At 44.3% G+C, this 21,575-nt stretch overlaps 1 protein-coding gene across 11 annotated transcripts in view; it reads right to left on the bottom strand.

Annotated features, from left to right (window-relative positions):
* gab1 (GRB2-associated binding protein 1) overlaps positions 1 to 17,022 on the bottom strand; it is a 61,231-nt gene extending 44,209 nt beyond the window's left edge. For 2 of the 11 annotated variants that reach the window (XM_055924003.1, XM_055924002.1), the window contains exons 1-2: positions 16,713 to 16,994; positions 16,469 to 16,598 (exon numbers count right to left, since the gene is read on the bottom strand). In XM_055924003.1, coding sequence (XP_055779978.1) covers positions 16,469 to 16,540 — 72 coding nt within the window. In that variant the 5' untranslated portion in view covers positions 16,541 to 16,598; positions 16,713 to 16,994. Of the gene's footprint in view, positions 1 to 16,468; positions 16,599 to 16,704 lie in introns of all 11 variants that reach the window. The other 9 variants (XM_055924000.1, XM_055923999.1, XM_055924009.1 and 6 more) reach the window with 9 other exon arrangements.
* Positions 17,023 to 21,575: the final 4,553 nt, after the last annotated feature.

Raw genomic sequence — 21,575 nt, 5'->3', positions numbered from 1 at the left:
TGTGTGTCAGTGCCTGTGTAAGCGTTCCTGAGAATTGTGTCATGTGTCTCTCCTGTTAAACTCTGCACACTACAGCTGAGCGCCTGCAGGGGGTTTCAGTTCCTTAAATGGGGTAAACACCACTGTGTTCATGGAAAGAACAGCAACCACCCCACTTCCTACTCCTGAAGCAGTTCTCTGGAACTATGAGCAGTGGACTATTGACATGCTACTCTGTTAACACCAGCGGTGCAGCATTCAGGAGGGCAACCGTTCCTAACACTGCAGATGTGAGAAACTATGGGCACAACTGAACTGCATGAGGTTAGCACTGTTTCACATGGAACCATAACTTTCCCAAACATTATGTATTTGACAGTGGTGGAGCGCAACAGTTCACTGTAGATTCAAGACATTAAGGCACAACTAGGACTCTACTGGTATCTGAAGAACCTCATGGAGCAGACAGTGACTAACAGAGCAAAAACACCTTGATGGACAACGAGAAGACAGGAGTAGAGAACTGTGCAGCTGTCTATTTACAGTTGTCAAGACAGACAGCATAACAGTTTGCTTTCACTGCTGGAGACAAGACTCTCTCCGGACTAACCAATCCAAATGGGATTTTGGTTTTTTCTGTCTGCGTCTCCTCTCCAGTGATTCGTCAAGATAACCCCACCACCACCGCCCTCCTATCCCACTCCACCAAACCACTACTAAATGTCTCCATCCCTCTATCCATCAACATAAGAGAACGAGAGACTGGCTGGCTCTGTTAACGGCATGAGCCATAGCAGCAGCCCCACCAAATAAAGCAGCGGCCCAGCCCCTTACTCCATCCATAACATTACTCTTGACTGTTTTGGCCCACAGGACAGAGGGTTTCCGTGAACCCAGTGGACATAAACTTTAATAATCTAAAATAATGAAAGCCAATGGCCCGTAGGCTATTTAGAGCTTACAGTGAGTCTGCTGTGTATGTTCCCATAGAACAAGGCTAGTCTAATGACAGCCTACTGTGTTACAGGAGTAATTTCACCCAAGCCACTATATTACGCTCTGCCACATAAATGGGCTGGTTTTTGCGTTCTAAATGACCGTTTTTACATCAGTATTGTGACACAAATATGTTGTTTACATTTGTTTGCGTCTGAGAGGAATTGTAGGGAAGTGAGAGTATTGCGGCAACAGGGGAAAGAGCCGCAGATCCATAATGTCCCTTCCACCAGGTGGCTGATGAGATATGTTGGCATGACTGACATATTTTGTCTCCATCCCAAAGCCCTTGCTTGAAAGTGTACTTCACCAGACTGCCAAGAATGCCAAGAACCTTGCCCTCATCCAGGCCAAGGTGGCGAGACACGGTAGTGATGACACCATAGGCCTTGTTGATCTCTGCACCAGACAAGATGCTATTGCCAGCATACTCGAGGTCCAACATGTACACTGTGGTGTGTATGGGCTTCAGGCAGAGGTCTTTACGCTTTTTGATGTATTTCAGAACTGCAGTTACCTCTGCATGGAGCAACAGTGAAGTGGGCAGGGCAGTACAGATTTATTCTCTTATATCTGCAAGCAGTCTGAACATCATTGTGGCATTGTCACTCTCAATCCTTGCAATGGCAGCTGCTATAGGTTTCAGGAGTTTCAGGTTGCTTACCACTTTCTCCCAATATACATCATCCAGGAGGATCCTGATGGGGCTGTCGATAACAGACTGTGATAAGGCCATTTCTTGGAGAGAATCATTCTCCTCTAAGAGACTGTCAAACATGATGACAACACCACCCCAACGAGTGTTGCTGGGCAGCTTCAATGTGGTGCTCTTATTCTTCTCACTTTGCATCGGGAGGTAGATTGCTGCTATAACTTGTTGACCCTTCACATACCTAACAATTTCCTTGGCTCTCTTGTAGAGTGTATCCATTGTTTTCAGTGCCATGATGTCCTTAAGGAGCAGATTCAATGCATGAGCAGCAAAGCCAATGGGTGTGATGTGAGGGTAGGACCTCCAATTGACTCAAATCAATTAGCCTATCAGAAGCTTCTAAAGCCATGACAATTTTCTGGAATTTTCCAAGCTGTTTAAAGGCACAGTCAACTTCACTGTAAGTAAACTTCTGACCCATAGGAATTGTGATGCAGGGAATTATAAGTGAAATAATATGTCTACACAATTGTTGTAAAAATGACTTGTGTCATGCACAAAGTAGATGTCCTAACAGACTTACCGAAACTATAGTTTGTTAACAAGAAATTTGTGGAGTGGTTGAAAAACGAGTTTTAATGACTCAACCTAAGTGTATGTAAACTTCCGACTTCAACTGTATATACTAGACAGTGTCAGAGGAAGGCCCCCAAAAAATTCTAAGGCTCCAGTCACCCAAGTCATAGACTGTTCTCTCTGCAAGCGGTAACGGATCACCAAGTCTAGGTACAAAAGGCTCCTTAACAGCTTCTACCCACAATTCTACCCCCGCAGAACAATTCATCAAATGGCCACCCGGACTATTTACATTGCAAGCAGTAGAAAATCTGACGTGCCAGTACTCAGCTCCGGTGAGCTCCTGCCCAAGTCAAGCACTGATCAGCCCAATGGAGAACACAACACCCAGTGGCTTCTAACTAACTGACAAGTGAACAGAGGTGGAGTCCATGTGTTCCCTTGATGCAGGTTTGTAGGGAAAGCACAGAAATACAGTCATCTCTTGTATATGTATGTGTGAATACTTCAACTACGCAAAACAAGTCCATTTGTGGTGTAGGCCTACGTCATCAAATCAGATGGGTTGTACTCCAATTGTAATACAGAAAACAAGAGCAATTTGTTTGCCTAAATATTAAATTATGCAACAGTAATCCATGTTTCAGATTAGTTTAGAATTCTAGTTTAGAATTCCTTATATCGGACAGACTGCAGAGAGAAGTGTAGCACTATATACCATCTGATTAAGTCAGTCATACAGTAGGTTGACCCCTATCAGCTTAACCCAATAACCTGAGAATTGACTAGTTGATTTTTAGGTTTATTGAGTTATTAATTGGTTGAAGGATTGATTGATTTGAGTTTGAAATGTGTCCTTCCGTCCTAATAGGCCTGCAATGACATCGGACTACTGTTACTTCCAGATGCACGCACACACACACACACTAGCGTTAATTGTTTATCCAATGGGAACCGCCACTAAGAGCAATTTCCATATTTATGTAGTTAATTGCCCTTGTTGCTATACAGTAGCCTATTCAATTTATGCAGGATAGTATTCAGTTAAGGGGGATTGTTGTTAGTGGAACTGGCAACCGATCAGCCGTGAGAAGTGACAGGACATAAGGGCTCGGACTGGGTCATCTGACTATAGCAGTACAGGGCACAACAATGTGGAAGGCTCAGATATAAAATCTATTACGTGGAACAAACATGCTCTCTCATGTTAGGAGGAATACTGTAGGTTCTACTCATGACATTTCTAGCTGTGATGTTCAACAGCGTTTGTCTACTTAACGTGGGGGAGCAGGCATGGTGGAGGTAGGTGGCAGAGACTTCCCTCCCCTTCTACATCTCCTCTTCGCCTGATATGGTTCTCAACAATAACATCTGTACAAAGGTTGAGGATCAAAACATGTACAGCAGGAAGGAATTTTTTTTAGGAATTTAACACATTCCATTGGCAGGGCTGTGCTGTTCACATGATCAGTGTTTCTTGGCTGCAGAGAGCGAGCAGCCAGGCTAAGGGGAAGACCAGCGGCCCAGACAATTCCCCTCTTAGTTCTGCCGTGGTCTGTCTCGGCCTGCGAGTGCGTGTCTGGTCTATACACACAAGAGAATGACTGAGCGCACAAGTCGACAAGCCAAATGGCCATCAGAGTAGTGGTCCAAACCACACGCTGGCATAGTGGAGGTGAACACACAAAACAGCCCAAGACAAGGCTATGCCATGTGTTATATGTTAAGGAAGTAAGACAATGAATGCATTGCCAATGCCAGACCTTTTACTTTATTTAACTAGGCAAGTCAGTTAAGAGCAAATTCTTATTTACAAGGACGGCCTACTCCGGCCAAACCCAGACGACACTGGGCCAATTGTGCGCCGCTCTATGGGACTCCCAATCACAGCTGGATGTGATGCAGCCTGGATTCAAACCAGGGACTGCAGTGACGCCTCTTGCACTGAGATGCAGTGCCTTAGACCGCTGCGCCACTTGGGAGCCCCACATAACCACATGTATGGGCATAACACTGATCAACATAATGGCCTGTTGATCGATAAGTTCTAGTTGAAAGAGCAGTATCTGGCTGAGGCCTATCTACTGTAAACAACAAATCCCTTCCAGACAACCAGCACGTCAGAATACTTTCTGAAATGTTGTCCATTACTTTACGAATAAACTATGAGGAAGGATCTTTTGTTTTTGGGATGATCGTTGTTCAGCTCAAAACCACATCACTTTCTCTGACCCAACAGTTAGAGGCTCTGTCACAGGCTGTATGGTTTCTGAATAGGGGAAGCTGAGTTGATGTGTGTTGAAGTAGCAGTAAAGAGCTAAGCTCCAAGGGCTGGTGTCTTGAGTTGTGTGAACACCTGCAGCCTGTCAGTCCACCTGGGAACCATAAAGCCAGGGTCTATAGTTGGAAATCCCCAAAATGTACAGATAAGCAGTAGTAAACTCAATAGAATTCCCTCAAAAATAAATAAAACAAAAACTCTTCCATTCTGCATAGTAGTACTGACCTGGAATTCAATGCCTGATCGACCAGTCCAGTCTCCTAGCCAAATGCCATTGGTATATCAGAGCGAGAGCGAGAGACAAAGTCGGCTCTACAAAATGTCGACGGGTCGAGCACTCAAGCTATTCCACAGGGTTCCGAGACGTACCCGAGAGACATACGGAAATAACGTTGGGAGAGTTCACGGGAATACTGAGAGAGAAGGTGGGAGTTCACCGTTTCTCAGCCACCAATCAGAGGGAGTGTAAACTAGCCCGCTCTCACAACAGGGTCTTCACTGGGAGGGGGGGGGGGGGGGTGTCTCACCCCCTTCCTCTGGCTAGTAGCCAGGTCAGAGATATCGAGCAGCACCAGAGCAGAGCTCTATAATGCAATCAGGCTGGCCACAGGACACTCATTGGGGACAGGCTAAGAAAGGACTGGCCTGCACCTCTCGCCATCTCTCTCTTCACTAGACACACATCTCTTTTTCTCTGGTATAAACTCAATTCGATAAAGATTTTTTTTAAAGAGAGAAAGAACAAGACAAAAAGAAAAATAGAGAGAAAGAGAGTGATAGAGGTAGGTAGGAGTGTATGGTCTGTCCGTATGGGCCCGGCAGACTCGCAGTAACCCGAGAAATTACACAGGGCGGCGGCGGGCATTTCACAGCTTGTCTCCAGGGTTCCCCCTCCCCCCTCGCAAAAACACACACAGGAATCCTCAAGAGGGGAGATTGGGCCACACAAAAAGGGGCTGGGCCACAGCAGCAGTGGGTCTAGAGCCTGTATGAAGGCCCTGCAGAAGCACAGGTGCGTGTACATGTGGCAGAGACGACAGGTGAGCCGCCACAGGGGGGCGGGGCTGCATGCGCACACGTTTGACAATCCATACCAAACAGTAAAATGTGTGAGATACTGAAAAATTCGCATAATATTAGTTATGTAATGAGGTAAAGCCACTTATACACGGTCCCTTGTGGTCGACTCAACAGTAGACCACTCACATGGCTTGATAAAGAGTGACAAACAGTCCAGATCTCTAGATCAAACAGTAAAGTCACTAAACACTGAAATGTGAAGGGCACACCATTTTCTCTCAACGACCATGAATTACAGCGGCTGTAAAATGTATGAGGTCTGGATATTAAAATGTAGCATTACAGGCTTTATGGCCCAGTTATGCTCATCTAGTTCATGTCAGCGTCCCAAAACTGCAACCTACATAGTGCACTACTTCTGATATGAGCCCTATGGGCCCTAGTCAAAAAGTAGTGCACTAGATAAGTAATAGGGTGTCATTTGGGACATGGCCAAGACATGCAGAAGGAGGAGGGAAGATGATTTAATGGTTGTTTCTAATGAAGCATGTCTTTTCTATGAGAGTGGATCTGGGAAGAGGCACAACTATAAGACTAAGAGGAGGACTGAGACAGACAGGCAGTTAACAACCTCTACTGGGTTAAACAGCTACAGCAGCAGCTCACACCCTGATACACACCCACAAACTGTGGGATTAGGTTAGAGACAGAGAAAGGAGGAGACAGAGTGACCCAGAGAGAGTGACCGAGCGACAGAACGACCCAGAGAGAAGTTGTCAGAGAGTGACCGAGAGGAAAAAGAGGTAGCACAAAAGTGAAACAGAACGAAAAGCACTAGACACCAGCATGGTAGACCACTATTCTCTCTTCCCTCTCTCCAGACATCTGGTAGCCATCAGCACCGCACACAGGAAGCGGACGCCATGCCGTTGCTGGGGCGCCAGGGAGCTGCGCCTTTTTCCTCCGTCAGACTCAGCGCTGCGCTCAGCAGAAACAACAAATCAGCCAGCAGAAGCCAGCCCTCACTGAACACAGCAGAAGCACAGAAGAGGCTCACATTCCTACTGCCACAGCCTGCCAAGAGGAGCCCTGAGCAGGGAGAGGGACAGAGTAGGCTGATTGAGGCTGGCTAATGGTGTGGGTTTGAGGCTAGCTCGGTGCATCTTTTATTTTCCTTCCTTTCTCTCCCTCCCACTCGCTCTCTCTCTGCCTACTGATGGCCTATGAGGAGGTGGAGGAGATTATTTATGATTGACATTCTGGAATATCCCAAAATGCACACACCAAACACATGCATACACACCTTGCTCACTTAGCCTCGGAACTGGTCCTGAACTCCTTCCAGGACGATTTCACATGTGCTTATACACAGGCTCCATACACTCTCAGCTTTAGAGACTTGTTCCCATGACTGCACAAACAATCCAGTGGTCTGGACCACAGAAACAGGATCACTAGAAAAAGCATTCCCATTCAAGTCAATGTTCTGTGATGGGTGGATGGCCTGCAGGTCATATTTGTATTTCTATGGTCTGGTTCCGTGAGCTACTGGAAGGGGTAGCCAGCTCTGCCTGAGATGCCAAAGCAAAAAGGGACCATCTTTGGACATCTGTGTGCTCCTGGGTCCCTGCAGCAGCCCCCTCTCTCTGGAGCGGCAGTAGGACTCAAAGTTGGGGCTGGAAATAGCCTCTCGCTCTGTCATAAGGTCTATTTTTACTAGCCCGATGACACCAACTGAATTCTTCCGCTGCTCTGTTTGCTACATAATTCAGTCTGAGACCGCCACAAACTACTTCAACGATGGCAACGTCAAAATAAGGGGTGTTGTACAGTACAAAGTAATCAGCGATTGGATCATCTCTAGCCAATCAGAGTATCAAAGCCAATGACAAATGTATAAAAATAAAAACGACACTTCACCCACGAGTGTTCCGGCCCAACCTCTCGGTTTCTGACCAATCAGAGCGGTTAGAATGTTTGCGTCGGGGAGGTAGTAGGTACTCAAGACAAATTGCAGAGAAGAAACTAGCATCCCTGGTCGTGGCGTAGCGTTTGGGTAGCCAGGCAATATCTTTACAGCGAGCCATTTTTCCAGCCAGACGTCACTGGACTGGCTTAACATGGAACAATAAATAACGATTTCTAAAGTTGAACTCTGAACACGTTCATATTATATCGTACTGCAAGTTGCATTTGTGTAGCCTGCATTGCATAATTTAGGACCAAATCTGGCTTAATTGTCTGCCATGGATACAGGCTAGCATTTAAACATATCCAGCCTTGTGAACAACAGCCATGCCAAGAGTCTGGAGAAGTGTCTTATCTGTGCTTCATAAGAACTGAGTCTGGATAGTGTTAGCATAATCAACCATAACGCCATGTGACTGTGGAGCTCTACCACAACCACAGGAGAGTTTCCACACAAAAAACAGAAAGAGTCTGTGTGTGTGTGTGTGTATACAACACACAGTGCACAAATCATTAAGGACACCTGCTGTTTCCATGACAGACTGACCAGGTGAAAGTTAAGATCCCTTATTGATGTCACTTGTTAAATCCACTTCAATCAGTGTAGAATGTAGATGAAGGGGAGGAGACAGGTTGAAGAAGGATTTAAGCCTTGTGTGCCATTCAGAGGGTGAATGGGCAAGACAAACAATTGAAGTGCCTTTCAACGGGGTATGGTAGTAGGTGCCAGGCTCACTGGTTTCTGTCAACAACTGCAATGCTGTAGGGTCTCAAAGTTTCCTGTGTGTATCAAGAATGGTCCACCATCAAAGGACATCCAGCCAACTTGACAACTGTGGGAAGCATTGGAGTCAACATGGGCCAGCATCCTTGTGGAAGGCTTGACACCTTTCAGTCCATGTCCTGACGACTTGAGGATGTTGAGGGGAAAAGGGGGGTGCAACTCAATATTAGGAAGGTGTTTCTAATGTTTTGTACCCTCAGCGGGAGATAGATAAAGACTCAATGACAGTGTAAACAACAAGAGCCAGGCAATAAAGGAACACGTCTGTTTACAGACTGCACCAAGCGAGGCCAGCAGCCCAGCCACCAAGCAACGTGACAAAAAGCAAACAGTGTTGATTAAAGGGGGGGGGGGGAATTAACTTCCAACTAGTTGCTATTTTCCCCAAGAGGAGTGGTAAGGAGAGAGGGAGAGAAGAATAGGGGGTGGTAGCATGATTAGCAGTGTTTGTCAGCGGAGCACGTTGGGAGTTATAACAGGCGGACTTTGGAAAGACGACATGGGCCTAGAATGCCACATGACCACCGCCGCAGTTGATGAGAATAGCCACAGAAACAGAGAACTGGTCACCAGGGCTTTCCACACAGTGGTAGTGAGTGACGCAAGGAAATTGTTACATATGGGGAAAGATGGGGTCTGTGCTGGTGGGCTTTCCCACTCCACAACACTAATAGAACAAGGACAAGTCAGAACACAAGTAAATACAGATAAATGTATACTTAGTTATAAATATGTAAAAACTCAGAAGTTGAATAGATCTCATCCCTGATATGATATCACTGCAGTCCACGCTGTCAGACAGTGTGCCTCGTCTGACCAGCTACACGTACCTGCTGTAGCACGAAGCCTGTGGGTTTTTGGCCGTGGGTCAACTCCAGGCCTATTCTTGCTCCCCGAGTCCCAGACAGACTATCAGGCAGAAAGTGTGCATACTTCAACTGTCTAGTGTCTGTTATAACAGCTTTCATCACTGAATTGCTAACTACACCAATAAAACCAAATCAGGCGAAAGCGAACACTCCTGTTGCCACACACACAAACCTGAGTGAAAAATAAGCCGCTCAAATACACTACCTCTCCAGACCGCACACGTCATGTTAAATGAGGCTTCCTCAATGTTATAAAACACTGGCGGAGGAGGTTTTCACCCGTGTGTGTGTCCCTGTAAAATAACCCAAACTTTATTCATAGGGCTTCGCTTTAATTGGCTGCTGTGTTATTGTGGTTATGCCCGTTGTTTATCATGTCGTGATTGGGTTTCAAGCGGCCCCCGCTACGTAAACAAGCAGATGAACTTAGACAACCGAAAAGCGCCTTGGGTCGTCTGGTGATACTGGTGGAGCTATGGGTACATAAACACTCGTCAGGTGGTCGTTTTCTTTTTTGGAGAAACATTCAAATACAAACAATGAATGGGTCTGAGGCAGTTAATCTGTTTGGAAAATATTTCAACTTTAATTTCAGTCTTTCGAAACGACTGAAAAGAGGGATAAACAGGGTGTATGTGATATGTAACAGCATTGTAATTGCTGCGTCAACAAGATATCACCCTGCATTAATTTTGTATGCCTTTTTTATTTATATTTCTAATGGAAATTTAAATAATTGATGGCCGATGCAATCCATTATTTTCTGGGCATGACTGCTCCCACACAACATCAGTCTGCTGCTTTTCAAAATGGACTGTTCCGTTGTCGTGGTAGCCAGGAGAACATACACTGCATCCCAAATGGGACACTATTCCATATATAGTACACTACTTATTGATTAAAAGCCGTGCAATACATAGGGAATAGTGCTGTTTGGGACACAGGGGCTCTCCAAATCTGTTCCTGGAGATCTACTGTCCTGTAGGTTGTTTTCACTCCAATCTAATCTAGCGCACCTGATTCTAGCAATTAGCTGGTTGATAAACTGGGGTTGCAGTGAAAACCTACCGGAGGGTAGCTCTCCAGGAACAGGGTTGGAGAGCCCTGGTCTTCAACAATAATGTATGCTGGCTGCTGGCTAGGAATAGCCTCTTACGCTAACGCCACACAAGCGCTTCTCTGTTCCACTTGCTAAGCAGATTTAATGAATCCTGTACTCAACAAAAAAGCGATTCCTTTGTTTCGTTTGACCACTCCACTGAGTCCCGTCTGTCTATCCGTCCGCTCTGTCGTTTGTTCAGAAGTTGCAGAATTTCCCCCTTGGTTGGTCGCAAATCAAAAGTGTTAAATTAGGCTTGAGCACGAGTAATGGCTTATAGGGCGCTGCAGCGAGCTACATATAGTAAGTGGTTCAGGTCAGGAGACAGACTCCCTCAAGCTGGTGGAGAGACATTTACAGGAGTGGAAGGATATTTTCTGAGCCGGCTAGAGGATGTCCTCAGTGAGTCTACTGCCATCATCCTATGGATTTGTCCCAAAAACACCATATTCCCTATATAGTGCACTACTTTAGATCAGTGCCCATTTGGGACAGAGAGAGACACTCAAAACAGGGACCTTCAGGGTTCAACATTTTCCCTCTCAGCTCGTTGTGTCAGCCTGTCTCCAGAGTGTTGTTGTTCAAACACTGAGGCCCTGTGAGGGAAAGGATGGGAAAAGCACAGCGTGAATAACCCCTCGGAATGCTTTGGATGGGACCAACCAACTGAGCTTCCTATGAGGAGAGGAGCGATCCATGTCGCCATATGGGGAGGGGACACCGAGAGAGATTCCCCCTGCTGCCTCCCGGCCTCAACTGTCTTTGCACATTAAGTGGAGCTGACGAAGTAACAACCAACTTTTATCCCCTTTAATTTCCTTGGGTAGTTTAGAAAACACAGCACAGATGTCTCAAGACACACAACCTGCAGGGCTCTCTCTTTGATGAAAGCTTTACAAGTGATTCCTCCATAAATTCCCAGATTGCGAGAGAGGCGAGAAACGAAAGAGGAAGTTTGTAAAAAAGAAAGATGGAAAGTGCAATGTCAATGAAATGAAAACCTAACAGAGTTGCATGTTCAGAGCAAACGGTTACATTTCTGCAGCTGGGAAAAATCAGACTGGAGTGGTTGTGGTACGTTTCCTCATACCATCTCACCAAGACGAGAAAGGAGAAATTAACGCTTCTGAATGTGACCTTACATTAATACATCCTATTGGCCAGGGGTATTCAAGCCTACTCTACGAGGTCCGGAGCCTACTGGTACTCTCTTCTACCTGATAATGAATTACACCCACCTGGTGTCCCAGGTCTAAAACAGCACCTGATTAGAGGGGAACAATGAAAAAAAGCAGCGGAACTGGCTTTGAGGTCCAGAGTTGAATTTGAGGGCTATAGTATATCAAATTGAAAAAATACCTATCCTGTGTATGGATAAACCTGTAACACACTAAACACCCACAACACTGTGGTCCATGAAGTCTATATGCCAGCGTATGGCCCCTAGCCATATGATAGATACCCCTTTCTCTAGGGCCCTGCACTGTCATGGTTACACTCCCACTATATACGCTGTCTGTGTGCCTACATGTCTCCACTCTCCACAAAATAGAAAAAAAGGCCTTAGTGTGCACTTTGAGCGGCCCAGTGCTCTGCCTGCCGGTAAACAGGGCGGTGCTGCAGACACAGGCAGGCCGCTGAACAGTTTAACCCTTGATCTCGTCCAATCAGGGGCTGAGCTGGCCAGCCGGGGACAAACTTTGCCCAGAGTGGTTAACCTCCCGGCAGCCGGCAGGACTACGTGTCTGGACTGGAGCTACTGTGGAGAGTAGAGGATGAATGCTCAGACAGTAAGGGTCAACACTGGAGAATGAGAGGGCACACAAACAGAAGCTCTACTTAGATCAACCTATACAGTCTATAGATGACCCGTCTCCCTTACAAAAAGCAGCAGAACCACCTCTGACCCCCCCTCTCAGTCAACGCCTCTACACACACACACACACAACCGAAATACCCATCCCCGTATCTGTACGGTCACCTTTACATTCAGAACCCTTGCCAGAGTTAGACCTACACTACCGTTCAAAAGTTCAGGGTCAATTAGAAATGTCCTTGTTTTTGAAAGAAAAGCACATTTCTTTGTCCATTAAAATAACATCAGATTGATCAGAAATACAGTGTAGACATTGTTTATGTTGTAAATGACTATTGTAGCTGGAAATATTCCTTTTTTTTAATGGAATATCTACATAGGCGTACAGAGGTCCATTATCAGCAACCATCACTCCTGTGCTCCAATGGCACGGTGTGTTTTATAAAACTTGGATTCGCTTTTTATAAAGGCTAATTGATCATTATAAAACCCTTTCGCAATTATATTAGCACAGCTGAAAACTGTTGTTCTGATTAAAGAAGCTATAAAACTCACCTTTTGTAGACTGGTTGAGTATCGGGAGCATCAGCATTTGTGGGTTCGATTACAGGCTCAAAATGGTCAGAAACAAAGAACTTTCTTCTGAAACTTTGTTTCAGCATTGTACGAGATCTTCAGTTTCTTGGTAATTTCTCGCATGGAATAGCCTTCATTTCTCAGAACAAGAATAGACTGATAAGTTTCAGAAGAAAGTTTTGTTTCTGGCCATTTTGAGCCTGTAATCAAACCCACAAATGCTGATGCTCCAGATACTCAACTAGTCTAAAGGCCAGTTTAACTGCTTCTTTAAATCAGAACAACAGTTTTCAGCTGTGTTAACATAATTGCAAAAGGTTTTTCTAATTATCAATTAGCCTTTTAAAATGATAAACTTGGATTAGCTAACAACGTGCCCTTGGAACACAGGAGTGACAGTTGCTGATAATGGGCCTCTGTACGCCTAAGTAGAAATTCCATTAAAAACATTTTTAAAAGCAGCCGTTTCCAGCTAAAATAGTCATTTAAAACATTAACAATGTCTACACTGTATTTCTGATCAATTTGATGTTATTTAGAAAAATATATATATTTTTTAAAAGTGCTTTACTTTCAAAACAAGGAAGTTTCTAAGTGACCCCAAACTTTTGAACGGTAGTGTATATTATGAGGTTGGCCTATAATCTGGATGGGCACCTGAAACCGGGTCATGATGTCGTGGTTACGGCGTAATCCTGAGGACCCGTAGGCTGTGTTAGGCATAATGGGTTCTGTTATTCACAGTCCCAGGCCATCCTGAGAGGGCTCAAGTGAGGTCGCCTCCACCCACAACCGCTGCTGTCGTTAGCCACTGCCACACACACAGACACACCCGGCCAGTTTCACACACTCAGCAAGTGGGTCGCACACACCTGGCCTAGTGTAACTCAGTGGGGGCTCCAGCTAACAGCTTCAACCAGAAACAACAATTTGCCAGTGATCAGTGTTCCTTCTCATACTGCATGCAGGGCCTCATCTACACCACACAGATCCTATTAACACTGGAGGGTCAAAATACAGCTATTCATATTGTAGAACACCATTAACGACACACACACAGTTCCAAAACGTACACACACAAAAGGTTACAAAAGCGGTGTTTAAACAGACGCCGCCAGGCTTTGGCAGAAGTGTGAATCAGATGAATTGGGTCAAAGAGTTGTTCAGAGACAGCAGTAGAACAGGCTGTTCCTACAGGGCCACAAAGAGGCAGCAGCAGAACGGGCTGTTATAGGGTCACAATGAAGCCATTTAGGCCAGAATGGACACGTACCAAATCATACAAATAGATAAACACATTCTTAGGGCCTAATGGATGTAGGGTGAAATAAATACACACTAGTCTATAGACCTGAGGGTAGTGAAGTAGTAGGCTACAGTGCAATCAGGTCACAATCAGTTTGCTCAGGGGCCTGGTGAAATGCAACACACTGCATTTATCCATTGGATTATGCACTTAACAAAATGTCCACTTTTTAAGGGAGTAGACCGTTCTCAGTGCTCCATCCACATAAGGATAAGTGTTCCCAGTCTGTCACTTCAGAGTGACATGCTGTAAGTAAGATGGACTTGATGAATGAACACCTCAGGGTGTCGCAGTCCATCAAGTTAGCAGTTACACAACCTCAGTGTGCACAGCAGCTGGGCTGGCTCCCTACACTACCCTCCAGTTAAAACACACACACGGGCTGGCTCCCTACACTACCCTCCAGTTAAAACACACACACACGGCCTCCCTGTGTCTTGGGAATAAGGAACTTTGGTCACTAAGTGTCATGTGATCAGAGTCTCCTGTCTCATCTGTTCCTGCTGTGGGAGGGCATGGTTACTGTATCACCATGGTTAGTGTGTCACCACCACTAGCCATCCCATAGTAACCCAAACACCCCCCTGGCTGACTGTCACACTTCACAAGGACAGAGGGAGTGTTGAGCTCCGGGTGCCGATTGATCATGACTAGGGGCTGGACTTATCCTGACCATGTGACCTGAACAGGAATCGCTCTGGCCCTCGATGCAGGCTCTAACTTTGGAGCGGCAGGTAGCCTAGTGGTTAGAGCGTCAGGCCAGTAACCGAAAAAACAGGGACTAAGTAGGGCTGCAGTCAGGAAAAACTCCTGTCCTACGCATGGGGAACAATGAACTGAGTTCTGTGCAGATTCAGATTGATCATAACATCAGTGGAGGGAGGACAGAAGGAATGGTATTTGGTAGGCGATGCCTTGGTTCAGTATGGCCAACCAGAGACATTGGGAGAATCTCAATTGCATACTCCTCACATCCTCCTCTTGCCCCGCCTCCTCCTCAAAACCCATTGGCTGAGAAAGCCAGAGGTCCTTCACCTCCAATGGGTTTTGAGGCGGCGGCGACGAGAGAGGACACGAGGGGTATACAAACGAGGTTCTCCCTGAGAGATCGGATGAGGACAACTGTGGTTGCTGTGAAAACATGTAGAGCGCAGGGCCGTCCAGTTCCTAACGCAAACATCAATAGAGATATCCAATAAGCCACAAATACAATGCTTAACAGCCTTTTGGACACAGCAAGACTCTTTTGAAATTGGTAATTTGTGTCTCAGAGTTGTGGCGTGTAGTCTCTTTAATACGCCATCTTTGTAGATTAGGAGCAAATACAACTGATAGAGGGCCCACGAATACAATGGCGATAGATAACAGATCCAATATCATGGGAACTAATATACAGCCAACCGAGTCACACAGTAAAGAAAGGGGACATATACAGGGTGGCAATTTCATTATGGGTCTGAGAATGTTAATACTTTTCAGGTTAAAAAAACAAAGGTCATGTAAGACTATCAACAATGACATCCAGCTTCCAAAGAAGTGTGTGATTTATAGAGAGACAACCATTATTTTGCATAATCATGTTCTAGCTATGCAACTTGTAAGTCGCTCTGGATAAGAGCGTCTGCTAAATGACTTAAATGTAAATGTAAAATGTATTTTTCCATATAATTTCAATACTGTACTGATTTATATTGGGATACCCCCCTGTCTCGTAACTAGGCAGAGTCTTGAGTCTACATGGGACACTCTTCACACCACTTTGATACAAGGTGATTTGTTGCAGGTTAGGAGAGCATTTTTGGTAACCTTAACCTCAGTCTCCTAACCTGCTGCGTAAGTTCTCCTAACCTGCTACAAAAAAAGTAACTTCGGTATCGAAGTGGCGCGAGAAGTGCGTTTCCCTAGTCTACATAGACTAGACTATGGAGAAGACTGAACATTCTCATTTCCTGTGACAACCAGGAACTGCTTTCAAAAGCATTCCTTTTAAGAACACAAGTCAATTGGAATTCATTCACGACATTGTGAGAGTTGTCAATGTGATCTGTTTGTTAGAGCCGTACATTAGTCAAACCTACACTTAGGATTTTGACATTGAAGCTTGTGCTCAAACTATTATGGTATGACTAGACAGACGAGCAATTCAGTTGCCTTGCCGTGGAATGCGAATGTTGCACAGTATGGGACCATTTTCATGAATGCTTTGAAATAGGCCCACTGTTGGAATTTGCATAAAATCACTGAAAAACTCAACAGCATGCAGGCTGTCATCATAACAAGATGTAGCTTAGGAGGCCATTGTCACTTGACAATACTACAATCGGATTTGAAATCCCCTTCTTGCTATTCATGAATTGTCGATAGTTTTGTTGTAACAAACAAAGATTCGAGATGCTGCATAAACGTTGTGCAGCTGGGGGAAATGATTAGCGAGGCAACGTACGCAAATTCGAAATAATCGAAAGTGTTACATTTGCATAGCTACAATGTATCCGCTCTGTGGTAACGATCCAAAGCAAGATATGAATATGATCAAGCTGACTTACGTAACGTCTCAACTTTTTTTCTGGAGGAGATTTTCTTAACCAGCCCGAGCACACCACATCTCCCCCGCTCATCTTTCCTCCTTTCTTCCTCGCCGTCTGGATGTTTGGGCCGAGATTGTTTTGAGTGAACCTGCAAATATTGACAGGGAGCGGTCAATGGAGAAGAAGAAAAAAACTAAAAAAAATTACAATGTCGCATTGGTTGAGATTTTATGAGTTGGGTAAGCGATAAATACCGTCACACCTCCTAGTCTGCGCTGCGAGTCACCAACAGCGACTTTAAGACAGTCCTCTGAAATGTATCAACCACTTTTGTCAAGAAGTGTGTTAAATAGCCAAATTAAATCCCAAAGTGTCGTGCGTCCGTGGTTACCTTCTTCTGGATATGTTTCGTACTCCAAGCAGAATAGTTGCTTGCAAGTGAAACTCGCTGAGTTTGGCTTTCAGTGAACGCGCTTTTATGCAATTCCTTCCAAAGTAGAACAAATATTTTTAAGCACACTAGGATACTTATTTTCCCCTCCTTTCCGACGCATAATTGTTTCACGGAAAGTACAATGCTTTTTCACCCAAAAACGTAACGTTTCACCGACCTTCCTCCCAGTTTCAGTCCTTGTGTTTGCTAATTATGATTGACAGATCGGCAGCTCTGTGTTTTCCCTGAACTCAGCCTGACAGCCTCCTTTGGAACACGCAGGCAGAGGGAGAGGCGGCGTGCAGGAAAAATTAACCAACACACCATGGGACATGTAGTTCTCAATTGTTTGGCGTTTCTCCCCCTAAAACAAATAACCGCATTTTGATAAATTATTTGTTGCACATGGTTAGTATAGATTTACACCCATCTGACTGAATACCGGGGGGAAATATGTCTTTCTAATGACTGAACGGAATAACAAAGAAACTGCATTCCATTGTTCAATGTAGGAGCTCTCATACCATGCGCACGTGGAAACTACACTTACCACAATGCGCGCCATTTGTTCGCTCGAAGTCATGCAACCTCGAGGACAGAGTAGAAATGACCGTACAATTAGAAAGTTGGCGATTGCCATTACATTGTATCTATGTGTGTAAGTGTGAGCACCAAAACCAGAAACAACAAAACTCGAATAGGAATATTATAATGTCAGCAACAATAACTAAAACAGATCTCTTCATCATTTGTTTTACCTTTATTTAACTAGGCAAGTCAGTTAAGAACACATTTTTATTTACAATGACGGCCGACGCTGGGCCAATTCTGCGGGTGCCCTATGGGACTCCGAATCACTGCCGGTTGTGATACAGCCTGGATTCGATCCATGGTGTCTATAGTGACGCCTCTAGCACTGAGATGCAGTGCCTTAGACCCCTGCACCACTCAGGAGCCCAAATGAATGAAATGTCTGTTGCTTCATTGCAAGAGTAGGCTATCCAACCCTTGAAGACTCTAGTGGTGTTGTTCTTGTAGACCCTGAGCCTGACTATTGGCAATTTGACAGAGATGAGTTCCCATGAGGGTTAAAGTATCTGTGGAATCCTGGAATGTTATTGTAATGGTAAAAAGCTCTCCACTGTCTTTTGGCTATTAGCCTGTATTTGTAAGTGCATCTATAATGTTTGACTGCCAATTTCTAATGGGTTTGAGCATAGTATACATGAAGGTCAATATTGATTAACAAATAGTCAACTAATGTACCAAAACAAATATGAACTTTTCATATAACTTACTAATACAAATGAATAACTATTATTGTGCACAACAGCCATCACAGGGCGGCAGGTAGCCTAGTGGTTAGAGCATTGCTAGATCTAATCCTCGAGCTGAAAAGGTAGAAATCTGTTGTTCTGTCCCTGAACAAGGCAGTTAACCCACTGTTCCTAGGCTGTTGTTGTAATTAAGAATTTGTTCTTAACTGACTTTCCTAGTTAAATAAAGGTTAAAAAAACATTTCAATGTATGACTCAGGCAACACAATAACATTCAAACAATGTATTAATCATATGCAGATTCACAACTAAGTACAGTCATGACCCACCCAGTTGTGAGTGAGACTTTACATTCTAATATTAATCAATTTAAACATTCACATAGCCATTAAAGATATTTGTCACAGCAGGCAAGCCCAACCAGTGAGGACAACAATTGAGTACATTTGTCAGTCTACCATCCATAATACTATTGATCCTACTTGTCAATGTCTTCCAAAATCCTATTCAGCCCGGGAGATAATTTTTCCTTTTTACTGTGTGCTCCTCAAGATGGGTCTATGACACCATAGAGCTGAAAGAAAGATATTGCTGTGGTAAAAGTTGCTCTAGTCACTGGCATTTTGCTGAGCCATGCTAGTCACTGGGGAACTTAACAGGAGCATAAATCCCAACTTCATGGTCCCCAATAGATTGAAATGGAAAAAGAGAGAGGAAGGGAGGGAGACAGAGAAGGCATTATGTTTATTAAATTACATTTTAAATGAGTGGTTCCAGAGTTCATGCTTTTGCAAGGGACTTAAACTTTTATGAGAAAGGCATTAAAACCAATTGCATTTGACGTGTCGTGGGTGGAGACCAACCACAGAAAAATAAAAACAATCAAAACAGGGATTAAACAATATGCATTTGTGATTTGTGTTTGTGTGGGGATGTTAGCTGCTCATCAATTCATCCCACGTTGGTTTTTGCCTTCATTGTTATCACATTGAAATCTCTGCAATAATAGAGGGGTTATAGCATCCATTTTAAAGCCCACCGCCACAATAATAGTATTTCATAACTTAAATTGAATTGAATTGTAGTGTACTTCATATGTTCCCAGAGGGAAATTGTTTTGCCACCATGGCAGTAAATACATAGACTGAAAAAGTTGCTCCTAAAAAGTGCAGCCAGGCAAATCTACATAGACTGAAAAAGTTGCTCCTAAAAAGTGCAGCCAGGCAAATCTACATACAATACAGAATTTTTTTATAAATGCAACAATTTCGACAATTTTACTGAGTTACAGTTATAAGGAATATATAAGGAAATCAGTCAATTGAAATAAATTAATTAGGCCCTAATCAAGCCATGGGTGGGCTTGGGAGGGCATAGGCCCACCCACTTGGGAGCCAGGCCCAGCCAACCAGAATTAGTTTTCCCCACAAATGGGCTTTATTACAGACAGAAATAATCCTGTTTCATCAGCTGTCCGGGTGGCTGGTCTCAGACGATCCTGCAGGTGAAGAAGCTGGATGTGGAGGTGATGGGCCGGCGTGGTTGCACTTGTTCTGCGGTTGTGAGGCCGGTTGGACGCACTGCCAAATTGTCTAAAATTACATTGAAGGCAGCTTATGGTAGGGAAATTAACATTCAATTATATGGCAACAGCTCTGGTAGAGATTTCTTCCGTCAGCATGCCAATTGCACGCTCCCTCAAAACTTGAGACATTTGTGGCATTGCGTTGTGTGGCAAAACTGCACATTTTAGAGTGACTTTTTATTGTCCCCAGCACAAGGTGCACCTGTGTAATGATCATGCTGTTTAATCAGCTTCTTGATATGCCACACCTGTCAGGTGGATGGATGATCTTGGCAAAGGAGAAATGCTCACTAACAGTGATGTAAGGAAATTTGTGCACAAAATCTGAGAGAAATCAGCTTTTTGTGAGTATGGAACATTTCTGTGATCTTTTATTTCAGCTCATGAAACATGTGACCAACACTTTACATGTTGCATTTATATTTTTGTTCAGTATATTTGGGCAATCTGAACCTGCTGATGAAGCTGCTCTGGTGATATCAAATAAAAGGCCACACTTGATATCATACAACACTGAGTTGTATAACTTACAGTGAATGCCATTGCTCAAAAAAACTTTTCATGTGTCCTTACAAAACTGTAGAAGTGAAACGCAAATGGATCGGTCAATTAATAATTGAGTGCCATTGATTTTTCCCAAATGCTTTTTGAGGCGATTACAGTGCTACTACTACAGTGTGTGGTAAACCTAATGGCAGGGATACCGAATAGCACAGAAATGCCCCATTTGCAAACCACAAGCTTGCATTGCTACATTACACATATTGGCTATGCCATTAGCAACAGCAAGTGTGCTGATAGGGTCAACCGTTGCATACCATTCTCTCCCATTTCCTATTCATGTAGTGCCACTATTGCAAGTCTGACACTACTGTTTTAAGACCCATTACATAAAGATCCTTCTCAATCTCCTTTTGGAGAGGGTAAGGGTTCTATAACATGTCGGCCCCGTCTAAGAGGTTTTGGGTCAGTTTCCACTGGGTAAGGAAACCTATCCTGGCTGGTGACTTGAATGATGAGGCTTTCCCATGGGAGGTCTGTCTGACATCACCGTGAACTCTCCCTTCTGTTACTCCTATAATCTCTCTACTGGGTCATGTTCATTAGGGCACACCGTAACAAAACACTTCAAAATGTTGTGCAACATAAAACAAAAATTGGCGTTTTCCTCCGTTTGGTGCCTAATGAACACAACCCGTGGTATTATACAAGATTGTCAAGGAGGACAGATTTATTTCCTTCTTCCTGGACACTCCTTCAGTCTTACTCAAACATATTCACCTATGGGCATAGAAGAGCACCGGTAATTGACCGAATGCCGGGACAGTGCATGAGAAACCTTGAGACGCCACAGCAGTGACAAACGCACCACACCTGAAGCAGGTGGTCTTGGCTACAGCTTCAAAGCCACTCTGCTCGGTCTTTGATCTAGGGAAGGGGATACCTAGGTAGCTGCACAACTGAATGCATTCAACTGAAATGTGTCTTCCGCATTTAACCCAACCCCTCTAGGTTCTCTGATGAAATCACATCCACACGGGCCGAGGAAATGTTACTGCAACTTAGCATGCCGTTCATCTGTATCACAGCAACAGACTTCATTAAATGGGAACACCACCCAAAGGTAAATGTCTGGACATTCAATCATTAACAGTGCCTCAAAACCAGTCTTAACATTCACTCAAACATCAAGTGGCCAATTGGAAATCTAAGAACCATAGCCAGTACATGTAATGTTCAGTATGACTACAGCGGAGGAATGCCATGAAAATAAAAACAATACACAACCCAACCTACAATATTTTAATGTTGAATAAGACAAAAGGTAGG

This window comes from Salvelinus fontinalis, chromosome 5 (assembly GCF_029448725.1).
Source record: "Salvelinus fontinalis isolate EN_2023a chromosome 5, ASM2944872v1, whole genome shotgun sequence".
Taxonomy (NCBI): domain Eukaryota; kingdom Metazoa; phylum Chordata; class Actinopteri; order Salmoniformes; family Salmonidae; genus Salvelinus; species Salvelinus fontinalis.
This window is presented reverse-complemented; position numbering and strand designations above follow the sequence as displayed.